At 33.3% G+C, this 12,011-nt stretch overlaps 1 protein-coding gene across 1 annotated transcript in view; it reads left to right on the top strand.

Moving 5' to 3' along the window:
* The window catches only part of LOC129223057 (cytochrome P450 3A21-like), a 51,512-nt gene extending 41,327 nt beyond the window's left edge, over positions 1-10,185 (top strand). The window contains exons 9-13 of the mRNA XM_054857622.1: positions 130-290; positions 460-548; positions 1,500-1,643; positions 3,971-4,133; positions 8,239-10,185. Of these exons, the coding sequence (XP_054713597.1) occupies positions 130-290; positions 460-548; positions 1,500-1,643; positions 3,971-4,133; positions 8,239-8,334 (653 nt within the window). The 3' untranslated portion in view covers positions 8,335-10,185. The remainder of the gene's footprint in view (positions 1-129; positions 291-459; positions 549-1,499; positions 1,644-3,970; positions 4,134-8,238) is intronic.
* Positions 10,186-12,011: the final 1,826 nt, after the last annotated feature.

Genomic DNA, 12,011 nt, shown 5'->3' with positions numbered 1-12,011 from the left:
GAGATATTTACAGTGATGACACCTTTCACAACTAATGGTTATAGTAGCAATCGTCATCATAGTTGTTTATTAATGTTCGCTAGATGTAATGAATGCTTTTCAAAATATCTTTTGTGTTCCTTTTAGAACTTTCAAATATTGAAGTTGTAGCTCAATGTGTGACTTTCTTCGTTGCTGGATTCGATGCCACAGCATCCACTCTTTCATTTGCATTCTATCTTTTGGCTCTCAATAAAGACGTCCAGGAAAAGTTGATTGCTGAAATAGATGAAGTTTTAAAATCGGAAGGTGTAAGTTTTTTTTTTAATCTTTAAATTTTTTTTAACAAGGTAATAACAAAACAATTTTTATTTAGTTGTTATTTTAGTTTAGTAGTTTAATGCTGCAGTTTTCACTCATCACTCCGCGCCGTAAGATGTACTTCATTTTTTTTTATAACTCAGTGCTACTTAATTTCAGGGAAAACTTAATTACGAAGCTATTCAAAGTATGAAATATCTGGACAATGTGATCTCAGAGACTTTACGATTATATCCACCTGCTGTAAGGTATGATATTTTAATTTTTCTCTATCATTTCATCAGAAAAATTTTAGCTTCAAAAAATTGGATATCCGAGAAAAAAAATATTTTCGCGCATACCGTGCATTATAACTAACGTATGGTTCATTATTTTTATTTAATTATGTTTAAAGTAAAAAAAACTGAGAATAAGACACCTCGATAAAAAGTTTTCCCGATTTCGAGTTATCTAAGTCAATTATTATTATTATTACTATGATGCAGCACAGTCACTTTTTGTTTTCTTTACTTGTATAGTGCGTCCATGACGAGTTTTCGGTAAGTTCCACTAAATCCAAAGCTGAGTTCCACAAACTTTTTTTTTTTGAGCTACAGCACTGCGCACATCGAATTAGAATTGATATTAGGCATTATTTTAAGAAAAAGACTTAAAAAATATTGCATTACTATCTCCAAATTCTTCAAATCGTCAGCTAAAGTTACCAAATAAGAAAGGTTTTTTTTTTTTTTTTTTGGAGGACACAGAATCTCCAGTTACTTCTTATCAGGTCGCCCCTGCACAAAAGTGCTCCTGTGAAGAAAGTTGTGCGTAGTTTTCCTTGAAAATATTGTTGTTTCTTATCACGTGCGAATCCAGTTGTTCGAAACAGTTGAAAATAGCTAAGTTTAACTCGAGAATTTCCTAAAATAATATTCGAGGAAAGTGTTATACTTTATTCGAATACTCTATAAATATCTCAAAAGTTTGAAAGTATGAATTTCCGTTTTTGTTTTTACACTTATGAATAACTTTAAATTTTGCATAAAAGTTTAATTTTACTTTTAATTTTAGAAAATGATTTAGCTTAAGTTGGAAAATCGTACCTGGGATACAGTAAATTGGCCTTTATTTCTGGAGGGCACTTTTTGTTTTGCAACTGCAATATTTTGACTGAAGTTTTTCACTTATCCCTGTTTCTTTATTATTTTTTTTTATAGAATAGAAAGGGTAGCGGATGAAGATTATGATCTAGGATACAAGGGAATAAAGATTCCAAAAGGCATGCTGGTGTCTATTCCAGTCTTTGCGATCCACAACGATCCGAAATATTACCCAGATCCAGAGAAGTTCGACCCGGATCGGTAAAAAGATAATATTTTTTGCTCAACAAATATTTCGGACCATAAAATATTTTTTAAGCATATTGCTCAGTGTTTAACATCACATTTTAAAGAAATTAAATTCCAAAATAATTAAATGTTCTACGTTATATTATAACTATTTTTAAACTTTAAACATATGGGCGAATTTACGGAAAAGCAGCCATTTTGTCCCACACGTAACAGCTAATGTATCTCAATAAAAATAGTAGTTTTAAAAAGTTTTTAACAAAAAGCATATTTTCTCAGAAGTCACTAACATGTTTGTGAATTCTAAAACAACAAGTTTTTTCATTACCATTTGAAGGTATAAATTCTAATTAAATATCTCAGCTCTCACATGTGGACAAGAAGGTCGTTTTCTACATGTATTGTGTTTCAATTAATGCTTGTACTGCCGTGCGAAGCACAGATGTGGTATCTGCAGCAGAGCTCAAAATGAGAAATTGATGATTAAAGTTTTACAACTCGTTTCTTTGATTTATGACTTAATTAAATGCTCAACTTGCGGTAGTTGTTTCGTAAATAACTTATCTAAAAACGGTAAGAGAGTATTTTTCTAGAAATCTTAATTTAAAATTAATAAATGTAGTTACGACAAATTTTCTTTTCAAAACCTTTTCATATACTAAGCTTTTTTCACCGTAAGTGACAATTACTAGACATTTTTAGGGGTATCTGCACAGATACGACAATAGTAGCTTAGAAAAACGTGCTCAATGTATCATTAAATAATACTGAAAACATCTGCTTTCTTTAGACTTAGCTGTTTCGCTTTATTTTGTTAATACAAATCTAACAGAATCTAATTTCTGAAAGATACCATTTTCAAAACTCCGGACAGTTAAAACTGTAATCCATAACAATTTTCTGTTTTTTAAATTCAAAGAATGTGTTTTTTACAATGTTTTATTTTTCAGAATCATTTTTACCGAGCATGAAGATAATTTTGACAGCAGACGATACTTAAATAAAAATATTACCGGCCGTAGAATGAAATGATTTTTTTTTTTGCATGAAAGAATTAGATATGAATATTTTACATGCATTTCATTTTTAGAATTTGCATTTTAAATAAGCATTAAAATAGAAAAAGCTGAATATTTACTTTAACAATTATGCAAAGTTGTATTAGTTTTTATTATCAACCTGTATCAACTATTTAATGATAAACTAATTTTAGTACTCTGTTACAATAAACTGCTACGTTATTAAATATGCTGCTTTACTAAGGTATAAAAATCGTATCTAAAAATTACTAAGGAAAAAGTGGTAACTGCGCAGATACCACTTTAAAGGCTTAGTATTTGTCACTTACATTCAAATTGCCTTAACAAACTAAGCAAACTTGCACTTACGACTATTTTCTTAAAGCTTTTTTTAATATTTCGCGTTCACAAATCGCCAAAGAACTTGAGATTTAGGTAAATTAAATTACTGACGACCACCTGGTGACAATATTTTGATAAAATGTGCAGATACCACATCTGTGCTTAGCACGGCAGTGTAGTTATTTAAGATTTTCTTTCTCAACGCAACAGCACTTAAAATACTTCAAATGTTTGCAAAAAGAAGTCCATATTATTCAAATTCAAGAAAATACTAATAATACGGTGCTGGCCAAATTACTAGACTAAGACTGTTTTAAAAGCAAATTATTTATTGATTACATAACTAGAGACACATTAACGAACAGTGAAATAATTATATAATATTTAGTATGCATTCCCTTGTTCTTGATGAGCATTTTAAGTCTTTTTGGCATACTTTTCACAAGGTTTACGCCACTTCTCAACTTTTTTAAAAAGGAGGTAAAAAGTTGTTTATACTCATAATACACATACTCACTAATTACCTAAAACTAACTTTAAATAACAGAACACACTAATAAAAAGATCTAGTGAACTGTTTAAGCTTGATTGAGGTTATGTTCTTAGTAGGTAGATAAAGAACATAAACAAAGCAGACAGTGCTGCCACCTGCAAACATTAAAATAACGTAATAATCAGTGTACTGTATGTACTGTACTTTAACAGGGATATAAATGGTATTTTAGTACAAATAGTGTACAAAAAAAAAAAAAAAAAAAAAAACTCTTTCGTCTAATAATTTGGCCAGCTCAGTAATCGATGCCACATTTTCCTTTGCTTCCCATATGTATGTGTGTATCAGATTATGTTAAAACTCAAAAATATCTACTTATCAAACAATAATTTACTAACAGACTATCCCGAGAAAACTTTTAGTTATGTTATTTTGAAAATAAATTTGCAAGAGTGATAATTATAAATTTCAAAATATTTTTGTAGCTTTTCTCCAGAAGAGCGAGCTAAAAGAGACCAATTAATTTTCATGCCATTCGGATTTGGACCACGGAACTGTATTGGTATGAGGTTTGTTCTAATGCAGATCAAAGTTTGCCTTGCTTTCTTGCTCAGTAATTTCCGATTCAAAAGGTGTGCCCAGACAAGAGTAAGTATATTGCTTTACTGTATGAAATTAAGGGTGAAATGACTTAAATTGTAGATATATACAGAGTGGTCCGGAACAAAAGTGCTATGTGAAAATTCAGGAAACTAGCCTAACCGCTTCGTGAATGTAGCCAACAACAGCCAAACTGCAGGAGAACCCCTCTCCCATCTATATAAGTTAGAAATCTTCAATCGCAACCATACTAAAATACTTAAAAAGTATTTTCCTGTGTTTTTTCTGTGTGCAAGAACTATTGGTTGAATATTTAAATGTTTCAATATTTTTCTACTATTTTTATAATTGCTTCAATTTTCTTTTTAATCTCTTGATCAGTAACTTTTACACTTCTTAGCATTCTTCATGTATTAATGCATAATAAATATCAAGCGAAACGAAGATTCGTTTGGCTAATGATTTTGAATTTGTTTCTAGCCAAAAATAGCCAAGCCTGGTAGCCCTGGTGCAGAAGTAGGCGTACCCCCTTTTTATTTGTTTCACGGCGGAGGAAGTTGTGTTAAAAATGGTACGGATGACACTTGTCTTACAATAGGATGGAGCATCAGCGCGTTTAGTGGTTCACGTGCTCAATAATCTGAATAAAACCTTTTATGTCCTGTAGATTGAAAGAGGTTCTGTATTTTATGGACTATCTCCGCAAAACATATGTAAGAGCATGGTGAAGAATTCAGCTGTGTTACGACATAGATGGTAATTATATCTATGTTTTTGACTCTTAAGAGTTTCAGGCAGCTGTATGTAACAAACATTCAGTTATAACTAATATAATGTTGAAAAAATAGGGTTGGTTATATACACGCCTATTTTCTGACCACTCTGTATAAGATTTTCTCAACGATCCTTTCAACTAAGACGAGCAAAAACATTCTAAGAATTTCCATACTTCCTCCGTTCAGGATTAGTTGCTATACTTTGTTCGAAAGTTTGGTCCCAGATTAGTTGCTACATTTAAAATTTGTTGCACTAACTTAAAACTGATGGTTTTATGATTTTGTTGGGGGAGAGTTTTCTTAAGGCTATGCTACTAGTATCAATTAAAAACCTTTATTTTCAAGGTATTCCCTCCTTCCTTTCATCAGAACCCATAAAGTTTCAAAAAAAAAAAAAAAAAATGTTCTAAGCTATGTCCCGTTTTGTACCAGTGTCATACCAAAAATATCGGTTTTATTTCAAATGAATTCAAGATTTATTAGTTAAAAGATAGTTTCATGGGACTTTAATTGAATCAAGCCCCCTTCCCTTTTTTCAAGGAGCAAAGTGTAAATAACGGGATACACGATTTAAAAAATACAGAGCTATTGTCGTAAACTCATGAATGCTGTTTATATGAAATTCGTGTTTAGGTTTTTTAATAAGCTCTATTACGAAATGTTCTTTGTTAAAGTTAGATAATTTTTGCCTGTAGCAATGTATTTTATTAAAAGCGGTTAAACGAGGCTTCAAGATTATTGTAACAAAAAAACGCAGTACGTGTTGTAAAACAGGGGCTAGAGTTAAAAATTGTACGGTAGGGAACGAGCTAAAATTTCTCTGATCACTTCCATGAAAATAGTTCGTGCGGGAGGCTCCCACTTGTGGACCTTTCCCCCAAAACACATTATGTCAGAGTAGGAATGCATGGCTTGCATGCGCGGTGAAATTAAATCTTCTATATTTACACTGCCAAATATATTAATTTTTGTATTGTTTGTATCATAAAAATCAACAGTTGTGAAGAATGCTGATGCAGTCGTAAGAAAAAAATAACGCATCTACTGTTTGACAACGGATTGTATGGAATTGGAAAGCGTCCAGTTAAGATGAGCCCATCTGAATGAGGGATAAAAGTTAAATTTTGATGCGCGTGTAACAACAATTTGAATGTAACTCTGCTTAATTTAGAGGCTAGCATGCATCAGCAAAATCTGGCATCCCTAAAAGCTAATAAATGCGTCCATTTCCGCTGTAAACCGGATGTTTGCCTTTCTGTACAATTCGTGGTCAGACGGTAATATAGTTTATCTTTAAGCATTAGTGCAAAACAGTTTTACAAGTGAGGATTAATATTCTCCCTAAAAAAAGAAAAACAAAATCTGCACATAAAAAAAAAAAGATGCACACATAAATAGGAAACATTTTCCGCTTTTAAAATTTGATGTTACAAACCCTTACAAAACGATGAAATGTTTATTGATCTGCAGATTTAAACCTTGGAGACAACTTATTAATTTAAATTAAAAAATGCCCTGCACTTCATAAAAGAATGTTGATGACTTAAAATAAAAGTACACTCCTGTTTGTGAAAATTGCAACACCATGAAGGAAGCATCATAGTTGAATGAAATTTAATACACAGTTGAGTGGTAATGGTACAAATAAATGATTACATTTTCAAACCAAACAAACAATAAAAGGAGATAGAAATTAGTATTTTGTGTGGCTTCCACGCGCCGCAAAAAGAGCTGCTACACGACTCGGCATGGAGTAAAAAGAAGTTTAAATATCTGCCTGCGGAAGAGTATTCCATATTGTTTGTATGCGTAACCAAAGTTCGTCTGTCGAAGCAACAGGACGAGGATGACGAGCGAGACGCCGCCCAACGAAATCCCACTCATGTTCAATCGGTGACATATTCGGGGAATTTGCAGGACAAGAAAGAAGCTGTACCTGCTGCGAATCAAGGTAGGATTTGACAGTCCTGGCGACATGTGGACGAGCATTATGGGGCTGGAAAACAGCCGATGGCAATCTTTTGCATGAAAGGAATAGCTTGGCGCTGTAAAACTTCGTTTATGTATCGGGTACTGTTCAAATTGCCCACAATTCGTAGCAATTGTGATCGTCCATGATATGCTATGGCACCCCAGACCATAACTCCGGGTTTTCGTTCACTGTGGCGTTCGATAATGGATTCTGGAATGTGCCGTTCACCGGCATAGCGCTTGACACGAATTCGGCCATAATGGTGCCACAAATTGAAGCCGGATTCGTCAGAAAAGACGACCTGTTGCTAATCAGCACGCCAGCTCCTATGCACATTGGCCCATTGTAGCCGCAGGCGGCGATGGTTTTGCGTGAGAGGAATCCTGTATAAAGGAACCCTTGCGCACAGCTCACGCTGCAGCAGACGTCTCCGAATTGATGAAGCACACAATGAAACACCTGTAGCTGTTGACCACTGTGCTGCCAATTGTCTAGAAGAAGCTTTGCGATCCGTCAGCACCATGCGCACCAGGTGTGTGTCATAGCGAGCTGACGTCACATTTCGGGGTCCACTCCCGGATTTCCGAGCTGTCCGACCTTCGTTCGTCCACTGCTTCCAAACACACATGATTTTACTGCTGCTACGCTGCACACGAGCGGCTACTGCACGATAAGACAATCCAGCTTCACGAAGGCCGACGATTCTGCCCCGTTCAAACTCCAAAATTTGATCAAATTTCGCTTTCTTTCGTCGAAGAGGCATAGATTCAGTTAACGTTTACTCTAGCATATAACCACCGATAATCATACACGCCTTGCTACAGCCGTCTATTTGTATTCGGTTCGATCCGCCATTCAGAGGGCGCTGCTCAGCATACGCATGCGCTACCGGTCTGCATTTCTAATCATTTGCATATCATACCCAACTTTATATTTCCTGCAATTTTCAGCTCACTCGCGTAAGTCCTTCGTGGTGTTGCAATTTTCACAAACAGGAGTAATATTAAAAATACATAAATTAGACTATTACTACTAGAAATACTCAAAAGAACATTTTTATATTCTTAATAAAATAACTACAACTCTGTGACTAACCATACAAAACGATGGATCATGTTATTTATTAATAACAAAACGAATTCAACTTGAATCAAGCCAAGACAGCACTACTTCCTTACCTCTGGACAGTTCTCCACCTGAACCAATTGATCGTATGACTTGGTAGAATCACAAAAAGATTAAAAAAAAAAAAAAAAAAGATAAAAACATCAATAGTGATGACTATAATACCAATCTGGTTTGCTCCGAAAAACAGTAAGATGAATAAGAAAACAATAGCAATTAACACCATTCTTGAATATTTAGTTCTGAAATGTCAATCCCTTAACTGAATTTTTCGTTACAGGTTCCTATGGAATTTCTTGCCGCACAGTTTTTGTTGCAGCCTAAGGACATTATGATAAAGCTGGAAATTAGAAAAGATGGCCTCAAATCTAGTTAAAATGTTTAGCTGCAATTTCGAGGTTACGTGTGCTTGTGTATATGTTATAGGTTTTCAATCATCTGGCTAATCACAACCGAAAGAAGAGCATACAAATGTCTGTATATTATGCTAAAGCATACGCATTAAGCTTTATATTCAACTAGTGGTACCCGCACGGCTTTGCCCGTAGTAGAAAATTAAAAGGCCATTTGGTTCTCATGTATATTTACTAATAATGGATGATGAATTTCTCGCCAATTAGCTATGTTCATTTGCTTGCCCATGTTACGGTTCCAGTTTATGATAATTTGGTAATTTACTTTCCCACGTTGTGATAATTTGCTCGGTAAAATGTTCCTAAAATTGGAATAAAAAAAGAACGCAATCGAATTTTTTGAAAAATCGCTTCGAGTTGCACACCCCATGCTGCAAACTAACTTATGCTAAATTTCATTAAAATCCGCCGAACGGTCTAGGCGCTATGCGCGTCACAGGGATCCAGATATCCAGACAGACAGAGAGACTTACAGCTTTATTATTAGTAAAGAAGACATTTTTTGATGTAGTATGAAATAATTGTTTCGCAAGGTAGTTTTTTATTAAAAAGTAGATAAATAAATTTTCTTTGAAAATTATAGGGTAAGGCATTGTTCCTTCGGCCCTTTTTGAAACAAATGTTTTTACCTTTACTTGGGTAAATGTTATATTAAAAATGTAAGTAAAATCTCATTACTTACCATTTGAGGACTCTATAAGCACTTCAAAACTACAAATACGCTGTCTGAAAGTCTTGATGACAAGATGTGCTAATTCTCGAGCCTGATGGTTGTAAAGAATTTCTATTGGTAGTGCTCGAAACTAGATGAGAGAGCGAATAATAGCCTGGGGAATTTAAAAACATGATATGGGGTTACTTGTGAATGGGGACAGTAATTGCAGATGGGATAGGATTTATTATTAGTTGGTAATATCTTCATGTCCTTGAAACGTCCAGTGCGTATCTTAGCTATTGTGGAAGAGAGGTTGCTTGAACAGTGACGATCGGGGATTGTTGCCTTGCTGCAAATCCTTCGCTTGGCAACAGTATTCACGTTTGTGATGGGGCTGTTAGAGTTTGGTCTTGTGCTTCCTTTGAGGTCTGCACACTCATTTGTCTCAATTCCGACATAAGCTGGGGATCCACTGTAGAATTCAAAGTATCGATCGATAATAAATCTTATTTATGAACATTGAATACAAAACATGGTATAAAACACAGATACGCGGTTACATAGCTTCGGGGATAGTCCATATGGATATGACATGGGCTCTGAAATTCACCGGGAAATAGAGCAATTGCTTCTGACGCGCTGAAGATCTTGTTGCTGAGAGTGAATACAATGTACGCATTCTTTCTTCTTCATCTATTTCATATGTGGCTTTATTTCTTAAAATAATAGTTGGGATTTTAATAAGGTAATGAATACTTCCTAATGTGTAACTACAATTTAGTTCCAAAGTACACATTGAAAAAAAAAAAAAAAAAGAAACAAGACCTGTGTAAAAGTATTTGAGATTAGTAGTTCTGATTAACTAACAATATTATTAAAAAGAACACAATTGAAGGTCCAGTACATATCATAAATTTTAAAAGTGATAAATTTGGATCAAGCACATAAAAAATGTGTATCCTTTTTATTTATACATCCAATAAATCTCATTTTAAGTTGCTAGTTTCCACATGACTAGGTGTTGGTGGCTAAGGGAACAAAACTTACCTGTCAATTATTTTAGGTAAGTTTTATTAACTGTCAATTTATAGCAGGACAAAGCTGTACGTTGTAACTGTGTCATTCAAAATATTATATTTCAAATTGTTGTATTGTATCTAAACGCTGAAATAAATGTATTTGTTCTACCTGAGATGTCTATTTAATATGAAGTCCATCTCATTTCATCATACGACAGAGGTTATTTAACTTTTAAAGGCACTAACAGTGTTAAATAAAACCAATAATAATAGTCAGTTAAATTAATTAGTTAATAAACAATGCAACTATGGTGATGTCAAGAAAAGCAAAGTTAAACTTATCAATGACAATTTACGAAATGAGTGTACCCAAATTTGCAGAAGCTGAAGCTTCTATAGTATTTGCTATATGAAATTAGATCGTTTTATTTAATAATATGCAAGAATATCTACAGTGGCTCCCAAAAGTGTTCGTATACTTTAATTTTTTAGTAAAACCAAAATAACCCGAAACTGAATTCGAATATGAATTCCAATATTTTTTCACATCATTCCTATGTCATTCTAAATACAATCCAGTAGTTTTTTCAAAATATTGACTTATCTTCTTTTTGAAATGGGTCAAAAAACGAAGAGACAGAGAAGTAACACGCCACAAAAGTCATCGTACACTCAAATATTTTCGAATAAATTCTTGATTAAAATTATCATATGCCATTTTTTTAATATTTTTGCATTGTGTTAACCCTTAACAGTCATTTGGCTTTAATTTTTGGTTATTTATTCCTTAATATTGTGCTTATTACTTTAAAATGTCTGGTATTCGTGCAACAATACAACAAAACAACAAACACCAATCGAAATTTGATTTTTTTTCCTCACGGTAGCGGTAAATTGGTTTAAAATGTCTCAAAATTAGATAATTTATATCATTCCATAGTAAAGTGCTAGATTAAATGGCTTAAATAAAAGACTTGGACCGAAAACAAGGTAAGAAAAGGTCAACTGGAAAAGTTAACAAAGCATGATCGGAGATTTAAAGTTAAAAAAATTATGAGCAATACACATTTGAGTGCTGTAAATGTTTCTTCAGAGTTAAATGAAAAATTTTACATTTAATTTTTACCTAAAATTGTTCACCAAGTTCTGCGATTAGCTGGATTAAATGGGATCTCTTCCCGCAGAAATTTTCTTGATCGTGTGGAAAACAGAAAGCTTACGCTTTTCGTCGCAAAATCAATGATAAATAAACTCAAAACGTTTTACAATTACGTCTTACTTACAAATAAAAATAAATTCTACATTTTTGGTTCAATTGTTGTATAACTGTAAGTAGAAGAAAAAATTTGAAACTTAATCTTAAGAACTTAGTTGGATCAGTTAATCAGGACGGTGGAGGTGTTATAGTGTGAGGGTGCATATCAGCATCAGGACTTGGTAGTTTGGAATTTTTTGATGACAAAATGAATCATGCTGTTCTTTTAAATATTTTAAAACTCAATTTTGAACTCTTAGCCAAAAATTTGGTTATTGAAACAACTTTGTTTTTTAATCAAGATAACGATAAGAAGCACACGGTTTTCAACGTTTTCGTCTAGTGCCTCGAAAATTGTCTTAAAGTTTAGAAAATACCCCCTCAATCTCCAGATTTGAACTTAATGCAACATATTTAGAGATATCTGGTGGCTAGATTACGAAAATACGGCTTTGAAACAAAAATATAACCAGAAAGAGTAAGACTCAAAGTGTGGTTGAACACTTACTCAGGAATTACGCAAAAAAAAGAAACAATGAAATTTATTCCCAGGCGTTTGAAAGGTGTTGTTGATACTGCATGATATTCTACAAAATAATAACTTAATAAAAAGTTACATTATTCAGTAATATAATAGATATTTTTTAAAGTGTACGAAGACTTATGTGAGATAAAATTTCCGGCACTTTTTGGTTTTTATTTTTAAAAAAA

The sequence above is a fragment of the Uloborus diversus genome, chromosome 5 (assembly GCF_026930045.1).
Source record: "Uloborus diversus isolate 005 chromosome 5, Udiv.v.3.1, whole genome shotgun sequence".
NCBI lineage: Eukaryota > Metazoa > Arthropoda > Arachnida > Araneae > Uloboridae > Uloborus > Uloborus diversus.
The sequence above is the reverse complement of the archived record's forward strand: the minus strand, read 5'-3'. Positions and strand labels throughout refer to the sequence as shown.